Raw genomic sequence first — 24,425 nt, forward strand, 5'->3', positions numbered from 1 at the left:
AATCCTCTTGAATTTGTATGAAATTCTCTAATCTCATTTATCTCCTATTTGTTTTCAAGGTATGGAAAACTCCACAGACTTAATATAGCTGGTACAGGGAGAAGAAAGAAAAAAACCAAGCATTTTATATCAACACTCAGAAATAAGAAATTTGATTGATTTTTAACACAAAACTGTCAAACTCAAAACTGTAATTAAAAGAAAAAAACTATGTGTTTAAAAATGTGGCAACTTAATGCAGAGCATTCTATGAGCACAAATGAAGGTTAAATTGAGACTACATTACTTGCCATGAATTATTCACTGAGAGCTGAACAAGGCACACTAAGAAAGGAATTTTCTCACTAGCCTTGAGCTGTCGGAAGGTTTGGTTGTTGATTTAAACTAGTCAGCTAGGCTCCTGCTACAGACAACTCTGATAGGTACTTGCTGGGGTAGTCTATTTCAATGATTCAGACATCTATTTTAAGACAGAGAGAACTGCTCCTCACAGCTGTCTATCTATCTTTGACTGTGGCTGCCTGCCTACTTTACATTAGAAGCCTAGATTTTCGGTGATTCAAGATAAATCCTGTGGTACCAGCCTAAAAACTACTAGCTTCTGTAATATGATTTTTTTTAACTCCAGACTCTCTTGTAGCAGTTGAACTAACTGTAGATAGGATTAAAAATTTTGCTTTTATAGAAATGTAGTTTTCAAAATATTTTCATATTTGGCCTCATACCTTATCATATTTGGATTGCGTGAGAGATGAACAATGTCAAGACATCACCTCCCCAGTCCATAACTAATGTAACTATCTTGGTTCAAAAAACCTACACCTCTGAACTCTCAACTCTTCCTCCCCAGAGGGGGGAGAAAGTAAAGTTATCAAAGGGAATATATATATAGTACATCAGCTATGTCTACTACTTAAAACTTATGTAAGACTGACTTCCTCTGAATACCCAGATGTCGGGAAGGGAGAAACAATGTGTTCTCATGTTCACCGAGTCTCAAATTTCTCCCCAATTTAGGGCTAATTTATTAGTTCTATCTGAACTCTTTATTTCATTTTTATCTGTTTGAATTTTCCCTTATTAGACAATGTACCAGGCATAAGAAAAGCATCTTGCAGAATAAATCTCAAAGAAACTGCCAACTACACTGACTGTTAAATAACACCAGAGATGACAATAGCCAGAAACTTCATGTTGTTGTGGATGTATACATTGCATACATTGGATGCAAGCATTTCTGTATTGCCAATGCAGTGCCACATTGGACATGGACAATGTGCATCTTTCCTCTTTGCCAGTCTATGAGTAAAACAGATACTTTGTGTGTCATCAAATTCCTAAAAATATGTCATAGCTCAGCATATTATATGGGTTTCCACAGAGGCGTATTTATATGTAGGAGAGCAATTCCGAAACTAGCAGTTTTACTTGATACTTAGCTAGTGTTTTCCTTTCACATACTCTAATGATAGCCTTGTAATATAGCAAATAAATCTTCTCTTTTCTTGATGCTCTCCTTCAGTTGTTGATTAGCAAAGCTATCTCTATTTTTAACCATTGAATCCAATCCCGCTAACTTCCTTCTAGATGTTTGCTGCTGTGTTAAATGCAGAAGAAAGAATCTTTAATTAAAAAAAGAGGAAAGACAGCAAATCTCTCTCTTTCTTGACCTTAGTTTTCTTTTTAAATAAAGGGTGTTCATCAACCTTACAACAGCACATTTCCTAAAAAAAAAAATATAAAATCATCAATATACAATTGCAATGGGAAGTTCCTTTCTGTGACTGACGTGTCTGCAAGTCCATTACTGATGTACTACTTCAGATAATTTTCAATGATGACAAAGAGCAGCTCAAAGTGATTAAGGGCCCTGGACTTAAATCACTCCTTTTCTTAAAAAAAGAGTACCTCTAAAAGAATACAGAGAACGAGGTACCTCTCAACTTGATATCTTTATTAAGTTTTACTTTCTCAAATATAATAAAACCTAAATATTAAATTGTCACTTCTTTGAATAAATATGAAACTATTGCCTCCACTCTTTTATAAATCAAACAACTCATTGAAAGTAACTTTTACTCTAAATAAATTTTCCTTTAGAGGAATATACTTTTTCAAATAACATAACTTTTGTCATTGTAGCTTTTTAGAAAGGTTAGGTTTACACATTCTTCATAAGAAGAGCTACATGATCATGATTGTTACCCTCTAAAAAATAAATTATATCTCAGTTGTAAAGTACAAAAGTTAAAAAATGTTACATTGGTTATGAGTTTTGTCCTCTAAATAGCTATAATTGGGTTGGTCTAAAACTCACAGATTTTTAGTATTAATTTCTCTTATATCAATCAATGCCTCGAATGACCTCCTCCTGGCCAAATCTGATATTCATTCCCCTTGAGCTATGACAGATTTTGAAGCCAGAAATTACTCCCTGTGTCTAAAAATTTTCACACTCAGCATCTTCTCTTCTCATATATCAACTCTGCTGCCCAACTGAAATCTTTTCTTCTCACAGTTTTATCCTGCATCTTCTCCAAAGCTAGTTCCTTAGCCCTCTGTTTTTGACATCTTCTTCTTATCCACTACCTTAAATCTATTCTTAAATAGTTTTAAACACCAGGTTTATGTTGAGAAGCCATTATGTAGCCTTCTCTATTAAATTCTTATCTTATTTTACCTAGCCATGCTTCTCATACCATTTTCTGATATTCCTGTACAAGCCAAATCTTGAAAGTGAGCTTTAAATGAGCATTATCTCACAGGTTTCTCTGTCACATGGATAGCACTCTGACTTATTCATGCTATCCTAAAATGTTTGTAGCCTTGATCCATCACGTTGGCCAAGCCAACCTTGTTATAGCTGAGTATCATTGCTTCCACTTGGATAATATTTCTAAGAATTATTCTGTCCAGAGTCCCAAAACACGATCAGACCTTTACTACCTGGCAGGTCCTGCTTGACCAATCTGATCTCCTTCTATGACCAGGTGACCCGCTTAGTGGATGAGGGAAAGGCTGCGGATGTTACCCTGACTTCAGCAAGGCCTTTGACTCTGTCTCTCACAGCACACTCCTTGAGAAGCTGGCGTCTCATGGCTTGGACAAGTGTACTCTTCGCTGGGTGAAAAACTGGCTGGATGGACAAGCCCAAGGGGTTGTGGTGAATGGGGTGAAATCCAGTCGGCTGCGGGTGACAAGCGGTGTTCCCCAGGGCTTGGTGTTGGGCCCTGTTCTGTTTAATATCTTTATCGATGATTTGGATGAGGGGATTGAGTGCACCCTCAGCAAGTTTGCAGACAACACCAAGTTGGGCGGGAGGGTTGATCTGCTCGAGGGTAGGAAGGCTCTACAGAGGGATCTGGACAGGCTGGATCGATGGACCAAGGTCAGTTGTATGAAGTTCAACAAGGCCAAGTGCCGGGTCCTGCACTTGGGTCACAACAACCCCATGCAGCGCTACAGGCTTGGGGAAGAGTGGCTGGAAAGCTGCCCGGCAGAGAAAGACCTGGGGGTGCTGGTCCACAGCCGGCTGCATATGAGCCAGCAGTGTGCCCAGGTGGCCAAGAAGGCCAACGGCATCCTGGCCTCTATCAGCAATAGTGTGGCCAGCAGGAGCAGGGAGGTGAGTGTTCCCCTGTACTGGGCACTGGTGAGGCCGCACCTCGAGTACTGGGTTCAGTTTTGGGCCCCTCACTACGGGAAAGACATTGAGCTGCTGGAGTGTGTCCAGAGAAGGGCAACCAAGCTGGTGAACGGTCTAGTGAACAAGTCTTATGAGGAGCAGCTGAGGGAACTGGGGCTGTTTAGTCTGGAGAAGAGGAGGCTGAGGGGAGACCTTATTGCTCTCTACAACTACTTAAAAGGGGGTTGTAGTGAGGTGGGTACTGGTCTCTTCTGTCAAGTAACTAGTGGTAGGATGAGAGGAAATGGCCTCAAGTTGCACCAGGGGAGGTTTAGATTGGATATTAGAAAAAAATTCTTTACTGAGAGGGTTGTCAGGGAAGTGGTGGAGTCGCCATCCCTGGAGGTATTCAAAAAGCATGTAGACAGGGTGCTCCAAAACATGGTTTAGTGGGCATGGATGATGGTTAGACTCAATGATCTTGAAGATCTTTTGCAACCTAAATGATTCTATGATTCTACCTATTCCCCAGTGGACTTGCTGGTATCACCACCTCCTAGGCAAAAAACCTGCCAGGTCTTTCTGGCTCACTACTTCAACAGTGTAATTCCATTTGTATGTCCCTATGTATGGCCACTTCTTGTATGAAATTTATATTTTCTACATAAATTCCACTCTCTTTCCTCGAAGACATTTTCATCTCCATTGTATCTATTAGTTTGTCAAACAGTTTACTTTAGTTTGATAATAAAGACTGCTTCAGTCACCAATTTTTGCTTCCATCTCAAGCATTTTGTGCTTTTCATGCAGACTCTGTGTGCAGGGAAAAAGACCCCATCCCAATTCATATCCCCTCAGTCTTCTCTTTTAAATTACTTCTCAAAATATGTTCTTCCTAGAATGGCCAGAGAATGGCCATGTCTGACAATGGCTAGAGAACAACAACTTGGACTTCTCTTTTGTATAAGCTTGAGTAAAATCCTGAATCCTAGGCTTGCTATGGTCATGGAAATTTTGCTACTTCAGTAGATCTAGAGTCACATTTTCTACATTTTATGGTGACTACCTCTTCTCCAAATACAGTAATTCAAGTTGCCTTTTTACTATTGCATCATATTTCTCACAAAAATCATAAGTTCCCTGGAAGAGTATGCCTATGTCACACCTTGAATCTGTTTTGCACATGCCTGAACTTGACAATATTCAAGAAATTAAGAAATAGTTATGCAAGGACTAAATTAATTTTAAATTATTTTAAGTATTTTGAAGCTGGTCACAGGTACAGTGTAAAATTAGAGTACATGTATTAAATTGTGTTTGAGAGTTTGCTTTGTATAAATAATATCCTAGTGCCAATAGATGTTTATAGTATGCTGTATTGGAAAAGGATATTTAATGATTTTATAGAAATTTACAGTAAAAATAAATCTAAACTGCAACAGTTATTATTTGAAACGACTTAAGCAGCATGTATAGCAGAGTGTGCACACCATTGGTTGCTTTAGAGACCATCTGGGCTGTATTTCAGTGTGTTTGCATGAAACCTAGAAAAAGTAGAGTCAGCCTTTTCATCCCACTGTCAGCATTTTACATGGAACTTTGAAAGGTGGTTTCTTTGGTTTCTGTTACACATCCAAGGGAAGGTTAAAAAATAAAACATACTGGATTGCAAAGACCATTCTGAATTCTTATTCTAATTCCCACTTTAAATTACCTATAGAAGTACTACAAAAAAGAAACTTCTCTAAGAATATGTGAAAGTTTACATGAAAATAATTGATTCATTCATAGAAAATTTCAGAACAATTTAGATCTACAAATATTTCAATAGTGAAGTTTTTTCTTTGATATTCATACACGATTTTTAGCAATTCAGAAACCTATGTTATATTTGATATTGCAAACATTGTTAAAGACTACTACTGACATTAAATATTGGCTGTTAACAGTATCTTTTAAAACGTTCCATGCTCATAGGCACATATTTCATAACTATTACCTAACTTGAGCTAGCATTCAAAATATACTGGCAGTTTTACAAATCACAGCAAGAGGCACATTTCTGTCTCTGGAATATGATGTTATAAAATGGTGAAATTTATTTTTGCTGTTTAAGCAACTTCTATATATGTCAATAAACTCAGTCCTGCGAAGTCATGTCCAGCTGATCAACACCCAGATAAGGTGACATTTAAGAAGAGAAAAACTGGCTGAGATTTTTTTTGCCCTTTTATTTATCTCCATCGTGTTCTGTTATTTTGGACAAGAACACAAATAAATGATTCACTTTTGCCTTTTACAACTGAAAAAATGGTCTTGGCATATAAAATGTTTCTCAGTTAGGATGCCATTCTTGCAAAGATAAGGATGAGCTACTAGGATGTTTTGCCTAAGTTCTCAATCTAATACATATTGTGCTGACTGCAGTGGAAAAACTGTGACTTCTTAAAAGTTTATTTTAAATTGTATTTAACAGTGGTAATGAATTTAATAATTTTATGAACATCTGAAGCTTAGTTATTCCAATCTTTCTTCTCCAAAGAAAGTCCTCCAAACAGTGCATTGGAAGTTCTCCTAACACATGGTTTGCACCTGCACTGTTTTTCCTTCTAGCATAACAGCTTCCTCACTCAAGCCCTCTAGTGATTACTTTCTTTACGACCCTTGGCCAGATGGTTCAAAAAGTCATCATTTTAGAAAAAGCTCTGGGCAGAAATCTTCCTTCTGAAAAGGCTTGCACAGAAGGATATTATAATAACCATTTATTCTGCTAAAATTCTTTCTTAGAAAGGCACCTAAGGAAAATAAAGACTCAAAAATCTTTCTAATCTTTAATAAATTTTCAACTATCTAGAGAAAGAGAATAGCCTAAAAACAGAAAAACATTATTTTAACTCAAGAAAATAAGAAACCCATTTAAAAGTCACAGGTACTAAAACTATGATTGCAGTCCTCAGCTTTGCAGTTCGTAAGGATTCATGCCCTCTTCTCTGAGGATATGCATATTTTTTTAATACAGGACCCCCTGCATGGACAATCCCAGCAAATGAAGCAGTAAGATCTGTGGCTGCCTTACTTGACACAGATGTGTGCCAGGCTGCATACCACTGGTGGCTCAGAGGTCTCAGGGAGGAGGCTGAGCTCTCAGGAATGCACAGAGTACCTTCACGTCTACTCATTCACAACCTTCTTACGGATGACCTTGTCTTTCCAAAACGTGGGCCAGCAGCTATTTGTACCAAAACAATGCCTGCTCTTAACTTCTAAAAGAACAGGATTGTCAGAGAAGGATTGTTTTGTTTTTTGACATAAAACAGGGCAAGATCTGAGACTATTCTTCCAGGATCTCAATCCAAGTTTTCAAAAATGTAGATACTGACAATGAAATCTGTAGTACCAAAAACCCAGAGTTTAAATGTGTTAATTTTGTAAGTTCATAATCAATGCAAGACATTTCTTGAGAAGTCAGATTTGCAGAAAAAGATGTCTTTCAAAAAGTGAGTTGACAGTACTAGAAAAAGGGAACAAAGTTTGCGTACACAATCCTTTAATCGAGATCAATAACAAAAGACTAATATGAATTAGAACCAAATGTGTTCTTAGTTTAATCTAATTCTGTTTCTTAATTAGACCTAGAGAAAAAAAAATAAATTGCAGTACTAGTGAAGAAGAAAGGGATGCTGGAAAGGGAACAAATAGCAGATCCATAGAGAACAAAAAGAGAGAAACAGCATCTATAGAATAGAAGGTGGCCAGTAAGGAAAAGGTAAGATTGAAAAAAACAATGTCTCTGAGGATTCTATTAATTTTAGTGTCCAGTAAAATCACAACTTTTCATTCCCAGGCTTGCCTTTTGAAGATAATGCTAGGTGTCCTTTGTGTTTCACACTGAAGGATGATATACAACATGGCAGCTGCTGTTTCTGACCTTCCTCCATTGCTTCGGAAAGATGATTCTAGATTGCAGAACTTGTGTATTTTGACTCACATGGTTTCTATGATGACATCCAGTGCATGGGATAAAGTATATTACACTCATGAGGAGCAGATGTAGGATCTATGGATTTTGATATTTCTGTTGTGAAGGATATTGATTGTGGTGGCTTTGGACATGCATTGGCCTTCTTAATATATGAAAACATTAAAATTCTGCTTGTAGGCCTAAGAATTTTGCCTTTATAGCTTGGTCAAATCCTTCTGGTTTTGTTTTGTTTTCTGAGAATACCACTTAAAATAGGCCTCCTTCAGCTCAGTATACTAAGATGGAGAAGGGGTTAATGGACCATTAGAGAAAAGAATAAGAAAAAAAATGCATTGGAGCTTTAGAAAAATATGAGTTATTTCCCTGACACATAGGTCTCTTCAACTCTTATCAGCAACCAAAATCTTAATGAAAAAAAGCCATTGAACATCAGAATATTTAAATCACTTTTCTAAATAGCCTTAAGGCCTCTCCTACAATAGTCACCCTTTCATCCTTTACATATCCTGGGTTTGGTCTAGTTTTAGTTTGAATATGAAACTTATTTGATCTTTTATCTCTTGCAATATGTAGTATTTAAACAAAATTAATAACTTGAGTCTTTCTCTCCTGCATGGATTTATCCACAGATATATGGAACTGATAGAAGTTCAGAAATTCTAATCTGTGGTGTAGACATGAATCTGTGGTTTAAATGTGAATATGCATGACAGCACCACATTCAAATTTATCCCACTTTGGCTTTTTTAACATAAGCCCTTTTGATAAGCTGGAGCAGCTACACTGGAGCAACAGCATATGTTGCAGTTCCCTGGGTAGGTATAACACTCAAAAAAGTAACCTGTTTTTGCCAAAGTGGAAAATGTACTACTACCAAAAAAAAAAAAGGCATTTTCAAATAAGACCTTACAGAACATGCTCGAACAATACTTTACTTCCTTTCTTCAATTTAGACTTCAGATCTCAGTTCTGCTCCTATTGTTTCTTTTCTTACCCATATCTAAAATCAGTTTGTGATCTCTTTCAGGCTCAGCTGATGGGTCATTATTCCTGAAGGACTCAGCCCTGCTACAGCAGACATGCCTTTTAAGTACACAAAGTGATATTTAACTGCTCAACACATTTAGTTTACATGACTGATTTTAGATACACACACTGATTTTTACTCTATTGCAATTGATTTATAAATTGAAGTTGATGACTGCTAATAACACTTTCCTGCCTCATTTTGCATTATAACTTCAGCAAACAGCATCTCTGTGTTAGAGGGAAAGATAAACCACTGAAAAAAACCCAGTAAACTGAGCGGTTATTTACATTGATAAAGAAAAAAGCATCACAAATAATACATTATGATACTTCTTTAGAAGTCAGTTTGCCGGAGGAGTGCAATAGAAACCCCACCTAACAAATATGGCCCTATGTTTTATTTAAAAATATGATAACTATCACCAACAAAAAATAAAATAAATAATGAAGAATGAGCCAAAGCATTTGCAGCTTAATTAACCAGGTTTGTAGTTGGATGAACAACTGGAGACCGTCTCTATATCTCAGGGGTGTATCTTTGATCACGTGTGCTCTGCTGTCACTTTTCTCTCCCAATATACAAAAGTTAGAAATATGAAGATATCCATACTTTCGTGTTATCCATTTGAATTTGAAGCTAAATGATTCTCAAAACATCTCGCGGTCCAGGTACTTTCCTTGGTTTTAATAATCTGAATTATTTATGGCATATCACCTTCCTAACAGTCATCTCAGCAAGATAGGTTCAGTTCAGCTCAGTCAACATGGTTTCACATGGATCTTGGAAAGCATTTTTCCCTGTAAATTTTCTGGTATAATTAGCAAGAAGCTGAACTATCTCAGCATTTTTTTTTTTTTCCCTGAGCACCATTTCATAATTTTTTACTACTTTATATATCAAAAATCTCACAAAACATTCAAGTCTCAAAGTTGAACCAAATCAATTAGATGTCAAAGATCCAATTCCCGAAAATTCTTCCCTGTACTTTCATCTGTCTAACACACAGGACAGTAGCAGTGTCCTACAGAAGGCAGTTCATGAGTGCATACCAAATTACAAGTAAAACGTGTGGTTGGTTTTATAGTGTATTTGGCTTCTGTATAGTAGGATCAGGAATAGTCAACATTGAACAGTGTCCTACAGCTGCACTGCACTGTGTAGTTTAACTAGGCCTCCAGAATTTTTCTTTTTTGGAGAGGAAAAATTAAGTACAAGTTTTGTATTTGAACTGAAAATGGAAAGCAGCAACAACAAACACTCTCAACTTCCTCACCAGCAAAAACTAACTTTCTGTACCATCTCAGAAGGACTGAAGATTACATGCAAGGTTTCAAGGTGATATTTTACATGACCTAAATTTTACAGCACTGACTAGATCACTTTGCAGCGGTTCAAAGAGGGAGGAGCTCAAGTAGTACTGGTTTAAAGTGCCTACTGCTTTAATGTGTACAGACCTAAGGGCATGTGTAGAGCGGGAATGCTGTTTTGGTCCTATGAATTGATATTCCAGGAAATGCCAGCACTTGCAGGCCACTTCGGTGACCTGGATAGTAAGGCAGCTGAGTTTGCAAATTAAGTTTCCAGTAGCATTACTTAAATGGTGTTTCTTTCACTAAAAAGGTCTTCTTTAGAAAGCCTTTAAGTTTTTGCCATATTTTGTATTAAAATTAATTGATGGAGGCATTAACATGTAGTTTATAAATTCCGAATATCTGTCAACAAGAACCACAAACAAAATCTTTTGTCTTGATACTAAATTCACCATGGTAGAGTTGCTTTGAAAAAGAAATTAGATAAATGCTTCTGCAGTTACAGTGGCTGTGAGAGATATACAGCTGATAAACAACACTGTAAAAATCTTATGAATATGGTCTGAGGCCCAGAAGAAGAACTTTCTGCATGGCAGCACCGCTGGCCTACCATGTTTGTCTACAAAACAGCTAGAGATTTGCCATAAAATTTTGCCTTGAAAACTAAATCTGCATCAAGGTATTGCTTGTTACTGGCAACCTGGGATGGCTCTGACCTATGCCTGGCCATTGCACAAATTATTGGTTATATATTGTATAAATAATTATAATAGGTTAATTTATATTCAGGGAAGGAGAACGTATGTCTCAATCTCTTGAACTCAGTAAGGTGTATGCATGAGGGTAACTCAGTGGGGCAGATTGTCACCTCCAGGAACTCATGTTCCTAAGTTGCTGCAAACCTTATTTTGCTAAAGACAGGTACTACAGATCAAAAGGCTCTAGGCAGCTGGGAAACAATTTCAGCCCTGCAAAAGGGAGAAATAAAAGAATTGAGCTGCAGTAGTATGACGCAGCTTTTGGTACTGATTGCTTAGACAGTGGTCATATGCCACTGTAGTACACCACCTCTTGCATCTGTAAGCTTTTCTCCCCCTAACAGCTCTTCTCTCCTTTCCACTCTTTGCCCCATATTTTTCTGTCATGTGGCCAAATTAAAGCTGGATATTAAAGCTGTAAAAGTTAATTCTGTGACTCTTCTGAATTTTCTGCAACTACCCATTTCTTAATTTGCATCTCTCAGTCCACAGGTATTACGATGTTACTGTGCAACCCAACATTTTTAGATGAAAAATAATATCAGACTGTTTTGAATTTTAACTTAAAGAGATATTGAAAAAGCCTAAGCAAACCACTAGATTATTAGAAATACACAAATTAAAGGCATTTTATTTATTTTCCTGCCAAGCATGAAAATAAAGGTTTTTTCCATAAATGTGCCATGAACAAAGCATTCCTCTACTAATGGTAAATAAAATTGTAGTGCTATTACATATACTTAGTGACACAACAAACAGAAAGAAGGTAACTAAAGCAGGCAATTTGTTAGCCTGAAATAAATTCCAAAAACACGGCAGAAATTCTGCAATGACTTCAATTAAGGAATAGGAACAGATAACAGCTATAATGAAAAAATATTATTTAGGTTATACATAAAAATACTGAATATAAAAATGTTCCTAAACTACAGATGTAAAAATTTATTGAAGAAAAAAACCCCTTTCCTTAAGTATGTAGAGCTGTAATGTCTTTCTAACAGTACATTCATACTTCACTTTACTAAGCTATCCAGTATAAATGCAAAAATGGTGATGCTGCACCAAAGTTAGGATAAGTGCTGTAGGGCTTCAAATGCAGATGCCTAAGAATGCTTTACATTGTTACCACAAACTGCTTTACATTGCTTTACGTTATTACCATAACTCCTAAAGGAGCTATTTTGAGGGAAGTGACTTCGTAAACCCGAAGAGCTGGCATGAACAAGCTCATGTCTTATTGAAACAGTGTGTACTTGGAAGCAGTTTCACTCTTATCCTTTTATAGTAACAGTGTGTATGACATTTAATGGCGAATTAAAGGTCCCAGGATCAAACAAATAGATTGTACCAAAATGAAATGTTATCTAAACCATTTAGAAGTTATCATATGAGATAATATTTATAATAAATTGCTAATAACATCCACTTCTTTCTTTTTATCAAAATTAAGAAGCTGGCAAACTTCAGTGCCATCAGACAGTACTGCACTGTAATAAATAACTTTCACTGACATTCTCTGACTGCTTTTTCTCCTCGTTCACTTAAACTTATATTAGCTATTATAAACTATAATCAAAATGACAAATTAATTCAAAATGAATGGTCCAAATTGTGAAATATCTTCTTGGTAAAAGATCAACTGTTCCTTTGAAAGGGTGAAGAGAGTGCAAATTTAGCAAATCTCTCAGTGGAGAGAGAGAGCATAGCTTTTCCAGGATTGTCTGCTGCTTTCTTAACATCTTAAAACAGCCCCATTATACAGATGGGAAATCTGCATCTTGAAAGAATGTCAGGTAAGAAAGGGCTGGAGAGTTTTGCACACTAATAGCAGCCCAGGTGAATCCCTTATACTAACCCATAACAACCTTTTACTTTGAACTCCAGAAGAAAGAGTAGGGCATCTTGAGGAGCAGTCTGGGTCACACTTCCACTCCCTGTGCTGTGAAAAGTAGAATTTTAGATAAATAAAGTTTTCAGGGTGTGACTGTCGAAGCCGCATTATCCTGTCCTGCCAACCTCTGAAATGTTATTTCCAGTCTCACAAACTAAGCTATTTTCCCTAAAGCTCCTAGAGTCCAGGTATTAGATGAAAATCTCAACCTGCATCTTAAGAAAGCTCCTGGTTTTTCTGTTTTGGGGAAACCCTTTTTGATTTGTCTCTTGAGGACAAAGAAGAAAGCAAACTCTTGTGATTCTCCAAGGCATAATTAAAAAGTTGGAGTTGACAGTACTGTAATATAATTAAGTAGAATATAATATACTGCAGTAGAAACCCGTGTTTAGTTTATTTTAATGGCGCAGAAAGGGAGTAAACCCTTCTTGGTTTGGAGGCTACCATGGACCACCTGAGCCCTGGACCAAGGCCCTCTCCAGATGAGTATTTTTGTCCCCTCACATTCTGCTCCAAGGAGCAAGAGAGGCGAGCATTACAGACATTAGCCTTGTCATGCCAGCTAGTCCCAGTTCACCAGCTGGAAGGATTCCTGGGCTGTTTTATTCACTGTGTAGATACAACCAAGGAAAAATAAGGGCCCCCCACATGGCACTCACTAAAACCAGTCCAGCTAGCACTTTCTGATAGCATCTAGGTACCTCAAAAAGCTTTCACATCAAAATTTTACAGAAACATACTGGTTTTGACATTCAGTGTGGATAAGCCAATCATAGCATAGTATGATTATGTGTTTAACAGACACTACCTGGATTACTACGTATTTCTATTTAAATTTTGTATGGATTTGCAGGCTAATATTTGGTGCATTTAGGAGTCCAGACTGGAAAGTATGCACAGCATAATTAAAATTTTTTATCTTTTTAAGGTATGCTAGCAAGGATAGCCAAGCAGGAAGAACTGTGACAGCAAAACTTAAGCCCCTGGTGGATCAGAGGTATCTGTTTCTCTGCATGTGAGGATTAAATTTTGTCTGTATCTTGAAACAGATTTTTAATGAGATCACACTACATTTTGCTATTGGTCCCAAGTATAAATTAGTATACCATCTGTGTTTTATCATTACTGTTCTTATCTATAAACTGTAAGTATTATTTTGGCATTAAAATGTGCTTGTATTTGCACTGTAAACCCACTCTGGCTAGAAATCCTTCTGCTTTCTATGATCCTAAGCAGATTTTATCAGAAAACAGAACACCATGTATTTTTATGGCAAATTCGGATATGCCTCAAAGTATGCCATGTTGCAATATACACTACACTATGTCATATGGAGAGAGCTTAAACAGAGACTGTGGCCAAGAGGAAACATGTAACAAATACAGTTTGCAACTTCCATGCTTATCAAGACTGCTTGATTCCCTCATTAAGGGAGCGATGTGGATGCTGGGATTAATGTTAAAAAATTAAAGGAATGTCTTTTTTTTTTTCCTTTCTACTTGAAATAGAAAAATATCTGCAAAAATTAATATTTTGTTTCAGAAGGCTGACATGATTAACCACACGTGCTAGTATAATGTAAACTTATTCCTGATTCTCAGGTGCCAATGACGCTTCTGTTCAGGAACCCATCACTTCTAGATATCTCACAGCAAATTCATGGGAGTGTTTTCCTTACACAATGTTTAGAAGAAACTTAATTTTCTCCTCTGCCACCAGTAAAAGCCTAACTCAGCAGATTTCACTTCTACTGTTTTATAGACATACCTCAGTTTTCAAATTATCAATTTTCTGACTGCTCAGTCATTGGGTCAGTGGAGTGCAAATGATGTTGAAACATTTGGCTTAGCTTCCAAAGCACAATATAAAACAGATGAACTTTGTTGCTTAAAACAGCTGACTTCTCTGCTTTTCCCATTTAATTTTTGCATGACTGTATTTCCATTTTCTTTTTATTTTATGAGTAAAAGGAGCAAAAAGCATGGAAAAAATATGCAATTGGATGGTTACTAGAAGTTGAAACATGTTTCACACACTTAGGAAAACCAAGTAAACATAAGAAAATATCCACACCTATTAGTGTCAAATGAATTAAGGTAAAAAAACAGCATCATTTGCATACTGCTACATGATGCTTCTGCCTTACACCAGAACTCTCAAAGGAGCAGATCCTGCACTATCTGCAATATTTTAACTGGCAATTATGAGTTCCATGTATTGCCACATTTCAGTTTATCAGAATGAAAACAGAACTTTAAATTGAACAGAAGAGACGCTAGTGTTTCTAGTTTGAAAAAAAACCCCCACAACCAAACCACAAAACAAAACAACTAATCCTGAAGTACTGTTCCCTAGGCATGCATTCCCCTTTGGAAGGGATGAAAGCGTCAGCCACCCATCCATTCTTCTTGTGTTCTGTACACATAAAATGGTCATATACAGAAACACAGAATTCATCATTTAAGAAACTGGCAAACTTTCCCTTGGAGCATGAACTCCCTGTGTTTTCTCTGCGGGTGAGAGGCTTCTCACAGCAGATCTGATGTGGGACAAATATAGTTCCTGAAAAACCAAGTGGAAAGACAGTCACTGAAGAGTGTCAACCTGCCCAAGTGCTTTTCTTTGGTGCTAGTACTTCTGTAACAGCTTGTAACAAGGGCTGCAGGTGCATAGTCGTGTCTGGAAAGAGCTTGGAGAAGGAAATGGTGCTTCCAGATGAAGTGTCATAAAGACACTGAAATATTTGGTATGACTTGCTTTCCAGCAACTGCAGATTAAGTTGGATTCACAGGATAACTCATAGGGTATGTTAGAGTAATACATATGTAGCTTGAGTTGGAGTTATTTTTTCTTTTTCTTTTTTTTTATATTTGACTTTTTGCTTCACCTACGTCTGTTATAACCAAGAAAATATGAGGCCTCCCATTCTCCATCTGGAGGCAATTATGTTGCATTTAAGTAGTTTTGCTTTCTTCCATTTTAGGTTTCTTCACTAGCTAAATAACTCCAGCTAGTATTAACAGGAGTTCATCTGATCCTGCTTGGGAGAGATGATAGATATTCTAAGGCTTTGCTGTTGTTCTGCTGTGTCATTTTGCTTTTACAACTTCAAGAGAAATTTGTACCAAAGCCTGTGAAAGCTAAGCCACTAAAAAGCCAAGTATTGACTGGAAAAGTTGCAAAGGTAAAATAAATAAAGGAAAGCCAAGTTCATGTGGACAAAGAATAAAATAAGTACTGTGTATTCAGCTTCTTCCTGGCAAACTTCTGAGAGTTTGCTCAATTTAATGAAGGATATATATACACACACACACACGTGTGTGTGTGTGTGCATACTGTATATATAATATACACGCATATAATGACCAACTTTATGAGTATGTTAAATGGAAGCATCTGTCTTCTCCTACCGCTGAGAGCCCTGATTTCTGTGGTTACCCAGATTCTGGCAGCTTGCCTGAAGGACTTTCTAACCTCCTAACAAGTCAGGAATAGTGAAGAAGAGAGGCTATAAAAAACATAAATCACATTTTATATTTCATTATCTTAAAAAAAATGTTCTTCCCATAGTAAAATTCCTATTCATCACAAGGGATTTTTTTTCTTTTAGAAATGCAAAATTTCCAGTGAGATTGAAATTCTACCTCCTGCAATGATCTTTGTTGCTTGCACTCAATACTGTGTCCTTGTAAAATTCTCTATGAGGAAAGAGACAGGCAGACACGGAACAAGAGGAAAAGTACATAGTAATGGAAGTAAGATTATTCCAACACTGTTAAAAACACAGAATATCTGGTCTGGCCGGTACAGAGACTAACAGGTATTTAATGGAATGGGAGGTTATTGCTCATGACTCAAAATTAGTTCATCAGCAAACCTATTAAACTACATCAGAAATGAGATAGAAGGTAATAATGGAAATATTATAATGGAAACATATTAACATTCTATTTCCATGAGAATAGGAATATTATAATTCATCTAGACCATGTGTCCTTATCAGAAGCTCTGGGTTTACTTTTAGTCACTCTGCATTTGAAGAAGCATTGCAATAGGACAAGGGGTTAAAAGATCTGCAACATGAATGATATGGACACAAAATTTTTCCATGTGAAAAGAGGCACTGAAAATGTAGATTAGTTAGAAAGCTGATGAGCAAGAGTGGTAAGCAATACACACCATAAGGAGAGTTCTGGAGTAGTCACACATAGGGAACTACTGAAGATGTTGAGGACATTCTTCCTCAAGGAAGATTATACTGTAACCACCAAGTTTCTTACTGTTCTCTCTCAAATGTTTGCTGCTGGCTGCTGTCACAGACTAGGAGCTGGATTAGCTAGCAGGATCATCCCTGTGATGAAATATAACAACACCCCTACAGCTAAGGACACCAGACTCGTCTGTGTGACGGACACTTCTAGTAGCTGGGCAGGAGTATCTCTTTTTTTTTCTCCTCTTCTTTTTTTTTCCTTTTTTGTCTCATGAAGAAAGGTACATTAGAGACTTAAATTTCCTTTTAGCATATTGCAGAAGTTTTCAGTTAACACTCACATATGGCTTCCATCAAGACAACTGAAACACGAAATGACCTGTTGATATTAGTGGTTTCTGGGGCTCAGAAATAAATTGTATTTACTAGTTTGAATAAGAAATTCCAGGTTTTAAATTTCCTTTGCAATAAAAAAATTATCTATTCAGATCCACAATGGACATAAACTTATTCTACAGTGGCATAAAAAAACATTGGTAGGCTACCCCTGTACCACTTTTATTCTTGTTTAATGCAGTATCTAGAAATTAATTGCAACATTTTGACATGGTACATGCTGAACTAGAGTCAGCTTGTTCCTGATGTATTTGGTATCAGATTGAATGATAGATCTATTTATAGTGCTCCTAGAATTTGTTATACATCAGGGAATTGCAAGTCAGATAGTCTTGACATTAACATAAATATCCATGGACATCTAAAATTTGTAAATCAAACTGAGTATTTCCTGGTGTTTATGGTTAGTGTAATCTTTTTCTCCACCCCAAGGGATGCTAGTGTCTGCTCCCAGCCTAATCTGGAAGGCCAGCTTTGGGTGGGGATTGTTTCAGGCACAAACAGCAAAGCCCAGCCATTTATTTATTGTAAACCAAAGCAACACTAGTCATCCTAATTTACTTCACTGTGTATAAAAGAACATTTCCTGATGGTTATTCATACAGGCTCTGGCTTAGGCTGTTAGAATTTACTTAAGCATAATTTGGAAAAACCTTGTTGATAAAATACCTATAGAAGTACTTCTGTTTCTGTTATTTCACACTAGCTAAATGACTTCCAAGGCAGTAGCAAGAACAACAAAATCCCACAGAATAAGCACTCAAGTAACGCTAGTCCAAAGCAGCAATAAGAAACACTGACACACTCAACCTGTCCCACTCTGATAGACTCACTCAACCTCTCCCACTCTGATAGACTCACTCAAACTATCTGTGTGAGGATTAACTATGTCTGAGAAATTTAAGCAAAAGCTCAAACTTTTGAACATGTTACTTGTCTTCTGGGTTTTTTTCCTGCTGTTGGGGACCTATGGACTGGGACTTGACTTTCTGAGCTTTTAGGAAATGGTGTAGAGACTCTTTATATTTAGTCATTATCAGAGACTCTCTAGGCAGTTTTGTCAAGGATGTAAGTCTGCAGCAACACCAAGAATCAAGTATGATTCTCTTGCAACTGCTTTCCCACTGCTACTTAAGCTGACTAGCAATAGGCCTTGCCATTTTGCCACATTTCCCAAGATTTCAAATTAACATAACCAAATGTCTGAATTGGGTATGATGATATTTTGGCACACAGATTTGTCTAAAATAAGTCTGAGTGAGACTCAAAATATTGTTTTAACGGTGGCATGGCATACTCTGAATTACAGAATTTCTGAACTGAATATGAAATCAACTGTGTGACTTATCACGTTCACTAGAAAAGTCCACACTTACACATTTGAATATTTTATTTCCTAGACAATGTTGAATGACTAGTCAAAAGAACCAAACCAGTACCAGTGTGCTGCAACTCTAATCCCTAATAAAGAAAATAATAAATTTTAATCTGGTTTCTATTCCCATTTCACTACAAGGCTTATAATAACAAAAATGTTGGAAAATTACACTCTGCTCACTAAGAAAGCTTTGACATAATTAAGAAATCCCTTTAGAGAAAGGATTCCTGAAAACTGCTGTTTGAGAGAGAGATTCCACTTTCCAGCCCAGCTCCTGAGAGTTTAGTGGCTTGGAGTACAATTATCTGGCAGGAGGGAATCTGCCTCCTTATGTATGAATGCCGTGAGCAGCTGGCTGCAGAAGTGGTATTGGCAGTACCTTCAGCCACATGATCATTCCTCTAGTCCAGGGAAATATGCCAGATGGCAGCCAAAGAAGAAAAACAGAAAGCAAGCAGGGGAAGGAACAAAAGAAGCTCACATAAAACAACATAGAACCTTTCTTTCTTTTCCATATGAAGATGTAAGTTTCATGATTACTGTCTCAGGAGGTGTATCTTCATAGCTAACCAAATGCAGATGTAGTTCTAACACTGCAATAATCTAATGAACTTATTAATTCTTTGATTATTCAATTTAATGCATATTATTGCCAGTGTCATTTCTCTGTAACACCCATTTTACTTTGGAGCTTACAATCTCTACAAAATTGTCTCCACAAACGGGTTTTACTCCACAGATTTTCACTCTGAGTTATTCAGAAATCCTTCATTGTGGAAAAAGACTTAATGACCAGCCAGACAATCAGGACACATCCTGCTGCCTCTGGAGAATCTTCTATGTGGTCCTGAGGACCCGTCATTAAGGCAGTGGCAGGTGTGAGTGTTTAGCATCTAGCAGAATTGAGTGTCATATACCATGCTCTTATTAATACATCTCAGTTATGTGCAGGAAATTTTGATAGGTGCTTTAGTTGTTCTTCATCCATGCACGAGAGGATTTAGAGGTCATGAAGAAGGCTTCTGTTTCCATCCATTCTTCAGAGGCTCTTGGGAGGCTCTAAAGCATAACTGTGCTACTATTAGGACTCAGTTTTTACAGTTACATCTACTGGTATTTTCCTGAGCAAAGCTAAATGCAGTAGGAAACACAATTCCTGTCTGCATTTCAGGAAATGAGGTGTGCTTCAGTTTAGACAGACTCAAGGCTTTAAAAAGAAAGAAAAAAAAAAAGAGAGAAAAAAGGAAAAGAGATGAGCTTGTCTGTGAGTTCTGGAAACATAATAAAGATTTACAAATATTTTGTTTACATTGGACTAGAAGAATGTTCATCTTCCAGAAAGCAGGATGGGCACACCTCCATACAAAACAAAACAACCTTCCTCCTTCTCCAGATTGCAAAAACGTACTGAAATTGTGAAATGGTTTGGTGGTCTCCTGAGTTTCCTTATCTGTGAAGTACCCACTCCTGCCTTGGCTCTACATGTAATGCTGTGAATACTTGCACTTCTGGTGTGTAGTGAATCATAAGTGAATCTCTACCAGTTTTTTTTGGTCTGCTTTCCTGTTTTTTGTTCAGTACAATTTGCTGAGGCTTTAAGCTATGGTTTAAATAGTGAGGGCAGAGGAAGAGGAGCTTTAAGTGGCTGAGCTGCACTCCATCTCTTCCTAGAAAAACTGCATTGTCTCAAGACTTATTTTTTTTCTACTCTGAGAAAACTTGCATTAGCCTGGCTCTTCCACCACCTTCTGAAATATACAAACCCCAGCACTTGCTGATCAGCAAAGCAGCTCAAATCACTATTTGGCTATAATGGGGCATCAGTGTATCACAGAATCTCCCAGAAATTAAATATGTAAGTTAAAATATAATGGTCCATTTAATCAATAGATTCTGAGTATCCCACAGAAGAAACACTATGGTTTTGCCCAAAATGTAGCAAAAGAAATTTCAAAATCATGGCCAACTTCACAATTTAAATTAAGATTATGAAGTAGAACAGCATGGATTGCTAAACAATGTTCATCACGGAAAGCCTGGATGGTACTATCAGGTATTCAGATTTAGAAACCAAAGCCCCTTGACATCAGATAGTTGAGTGACGTGAGCAGAACTGTCAGTTGACATAAACAAGGTTATTAAATTACATGGGGACTGAGTACTGTAAAATTTTGTAGTGGATTTCTAAATATAACCTACAGTGTGAATGGAGCCATGGCAGTGACATGGCAATATGTATATCAAGGATTTTTAATCCTCTTCTCAGTTAAAACTTAAATTAAATAGTAAAAACAAAAATGGCTCACATTCAATAATACAACTATGATCCAGTTTTTATAAAATTATCTTTAACTTCACACTAATTCTTTAAAGCTCCTGAAAAACAAACATCTAATATTTTCTCTATGGTAAGACAAAATTCATTCACACCTCTGGACTACAGATAAGAGTTCCTTGCTTTTTATTTTTATTAACAAGTTCTAAGACTATTTTCATTCTGTTAGATTGAAAAATTAAACAACGTGCTATATTTACATGTTATCAAAATAATCAGATCCTATATTAACATGCTACTTGAAATATTTTTCTTTTTGCTTCTGAAACATTGGTAGAAGTTTATAAAAGAAACGAGTAGCTTGCTTTAAGAAAAAAATCCCTGATAAAAAGATTGCCTTAAGAGAATCTCAGTTGAACTATATGATCTAGTTTTGAACTTTTAGAAACTATAACAGATACCATCTTTTTATTGTCTATTCAAGTCCCTTTATCCGTTATTATTATTTTTTGTGATAAAACCAGCTCCCTCTGTATGAACAACCTAGCTTTTGCAAAGGAAAACACTGAGAGAAGTTGGACTGTACCTAGCCAGTTTTCTTTAAAGTACTCACATAGACAGTGTTTGTAATTGATAATCCTACACAAAGCATTTAGCTGCTTAGGCATTTGATATTGTACACGTGTCCAAATAAATGTGACTATGTTGCATCAATTAATATTAAAAAGTTATCATTAAGATAACATGTAGTAAGTTCTTCAATGCATTATATACGAACGGGATAATCTTCTCTTAAGAATTTTATATTTGAAAATTTATATTGCATCTATGACTGATAAAATCAAGGAAGTTGGCAAACAAGTATTAGTTCAATTGCAAAAAGCAGTATGATAAATAATAGAAAGCATACTTTGCTATTATTATTTTTAAATAACAGCTAAGGAAAAAATAGAATCTGTTTTTTTTTCCATTGGTTATACTTACTTTTAAAATGTTGAACACAAAAGTATTTAGCAAACATGGTTTTCTGGTCATGCAAAAGCCCCTCAACTATAAATATTAATTCAGATTTGGTATGCTGTACTATGTGTCATATTTATAATTAAATATGTTTACTTATAATAAGTTCTGATAATATTTAGAATTAATATTTTTATAAGAACACTGACATAAATGTTAATCTACTTTTTTCCCAACTTGGAGTGCAAAAAAGATTCAAAATCATTATTTGCTTGAAAAGTGCAGTTTCATGAACTTCCATGGTCACTTATTCATAATACTTTCCAATCACACAGAAACAAGTATTATTTTCCTGATACACACGTTCAGGAAAGCCTTTAAGAGCTCAAAAGAGTCACAATTAATACAAGAAATTTCCAAATTTTTCCATACTATAATCCTACAGAAGAATAAAAAAGAGCCACAGTTGCAACTATTATCACTGTCAGTTACACTGTAAGCCACTAGAAGAGATACCTGTAGGACTTCAAAAAGCGAAATCTCATCTTGTTTCTTGGAGACGGACGAGGGGTATAAGGTCCAAAAGGATCCCACAGAAAGGCCATTGACGAAGTTAATTCTAAAATCGTCTAAAAAATATATCCCTGAGTGGAAGCAGGACAGTTGTGCTGGAGGTGCCCTGCACTAATCATGAAGCACTTGTAACTGTGTAAGGGAACGTCCTTTTCCTATGGTATGCTTTGGCAGAGATGTGGCTGGCTGAGAGCACAGGCTAGAAGGGATAACTGGGATTTCCTGCTGCTTGAGACGTGCCCTTTGCATGAACATTTCCTATATTCAGGGCTCTTATCGCATTATTCAAGTGAGAACTCTTATGGTAAACCCTTGGATAGTTAGAGCAGCCACTAAAGAGCACAGAACTGTAGAACTAAGGCAGACCAGAAATAGCCAATGCTCTGATTACTCACGGCTGCCCAGACAAAAGCCTTCAAACTCTTAACAGTCTGTTGAAAGTGTTTTTAATATGGATTATATTTGAACAATCTGTTTCAGCTGGCATCAGACAGCTAAGGAGTATGCAGAAAAAAACCCCAAACACCCAAAAAGAACCCCAAACCAAAATCCACCATGTCCCTCAATGGGTTCCTCTGGGCACAGTAAGGAGCTAGGAATCAGGGAGTAAAACTGCTATTGAAAACATGCCTGCAAACCCCTCAATTGCCTCTTTGTTTAATTCTTAACTCTCTTCAAGTGTGTCTTCCTTCCTCATGGTTTCTAAAGAGAATCAATTTATAACATTAAGTAGCTTTTCTGAAAAGGCTTAATCATCTACAAGAGATCAGCCACTCTAAGAAAGTACGTCTCAGACTGGTAGATGATTTTCAGGCCTCTTGGCAGCTTTTCTCAAAGACATCATTCCCCATACTGAATTACCACCAGAGACTTTGAGAACTGAACTCAGTTCCCTGCTACCTGGGGTCATTCCAGTTCAGTATCTTTTTGTTGTTTGTGCTGCTGGTTTGGCTTGTTTGTTTGTTTGTTTGTTTCAGTTTGTTTTTTTTATTTTTAATTTTAATTCAAGCCCCAACTCTTGCATGCAATTGTTTCAGCCTAGCACTAGCAGTGTTGAAAGCAAACAACAGCCTACAATTCATTCTGACACCAGCTGAGGTCATGTCAGCAAGGCCACCTTTACTTCCTCTACTAACTCTGAATGTGGCTACCATCTCCCAGCACTGGTAAGCAGAGGATTCTCTAATTCAGGTGATCTTTGAAGCAAAGCTAACCCAGATATTTCTATTCATGAGAAAGGTGATGGAGGAGAAATTGAGTATTCACCCAGAGCAAGGTTAAAAATGAAAATTTAGGATTACTCAGGGCTCTACTGGAAAAGGTCAGAGAATTAGAAAAATCAATTCCCAGGAGGAAGTTATATCTATCAATCAATTAATTGATGAAATGTCCTATTTTCATGGTAAAGGGTACTATGAGAAACTACACTCTTCAGAAAAATTATAAATAAACTATAACATGGTATATTTTGCTCCTTGGAGGAACCATTTTTCTTCTGTTACACTGGCAAAGCCCTACAGGGTCAACTGACAAGAAATATTTCTACACCATGAAATAAGTTTTGAATATATGGGATTCATAGGTGAAATCATTGTTTCCAGGCCATAAGTCACATTATTTTTGAGCAATTTAAAGAATACACTATATAATTCAATTATAATAATATAGAATATAATTTCCACAGGAATAGAATTGTGATCATTGTGACAATGGTTAGTAAGGTGCTTTCTGGGTATCATAAGCTATAGTCTTCTTCACAATCATGGTATCATTAAAATTTGAGTGATTAATAGATCACTTTAAACATACATGAATGATAATACTGGATGTGAGCATTGCCAATATCAATTTATCTTCTGGCAAATAAAACCAGGATAGGCTGCATTTCTATAACTACATCCTAAGTAACTTAATATTGCCAGGTATGTTTCCTTTTTACATTCTGTTTCTAAGAAGAATTTTGCACAACACATTAATACAGCAGCAACATTTGTTTTTTTCTTTTTTGATAAAGAAAACTGAACCAAACATGCTTAT

General features: G+C 36.6%; 1 protein-coding gene across 5 annotated transcripts in view; it reads right to left on the reverse strand.

Annotated features, from left to right (window-relative positions):
• PDE4D (phosphodiesterase 4D) overlaps positions 1-24,425 on the reverse strand; it is a 369,603-nt gene that overhangs the window by 164,387 nt on the left and 180,791 nt on the right. The window contains exon 1 of one of the 5 annotated variants that reach the window (XM_075021235.1): positions 22,332-22,496. The exons of the other annotated variants lie outside the window; for them this stretch is intronic. Within the exon in view, the coding sequence (XP_074877336.1) occupies positions 22,332-22,420 (89 nt within the window). The 5' untranslated portion in view covers positions 22,421-22,496. Of the gene's footprint in view, positions 1-22,331; positions 22,497-24,425 lie in introns of those variants that run through there. 5 annotated transcript variants of the gene reach the window in all.

This window comes from Buteo buteo, chromosome Z, assembly GCF_964188355.1.
Source record: "Buteo buteo chromosome Z, bButBut1.hap1.1, whole genome shotgun sequence".
In the NCBI taxonomy this organism is placed as follows: Eukaryota; Metazoa; Chordata; class Aves; order Accipitriformes; family Accipitridae; genus Buteo; species Buteo buteo.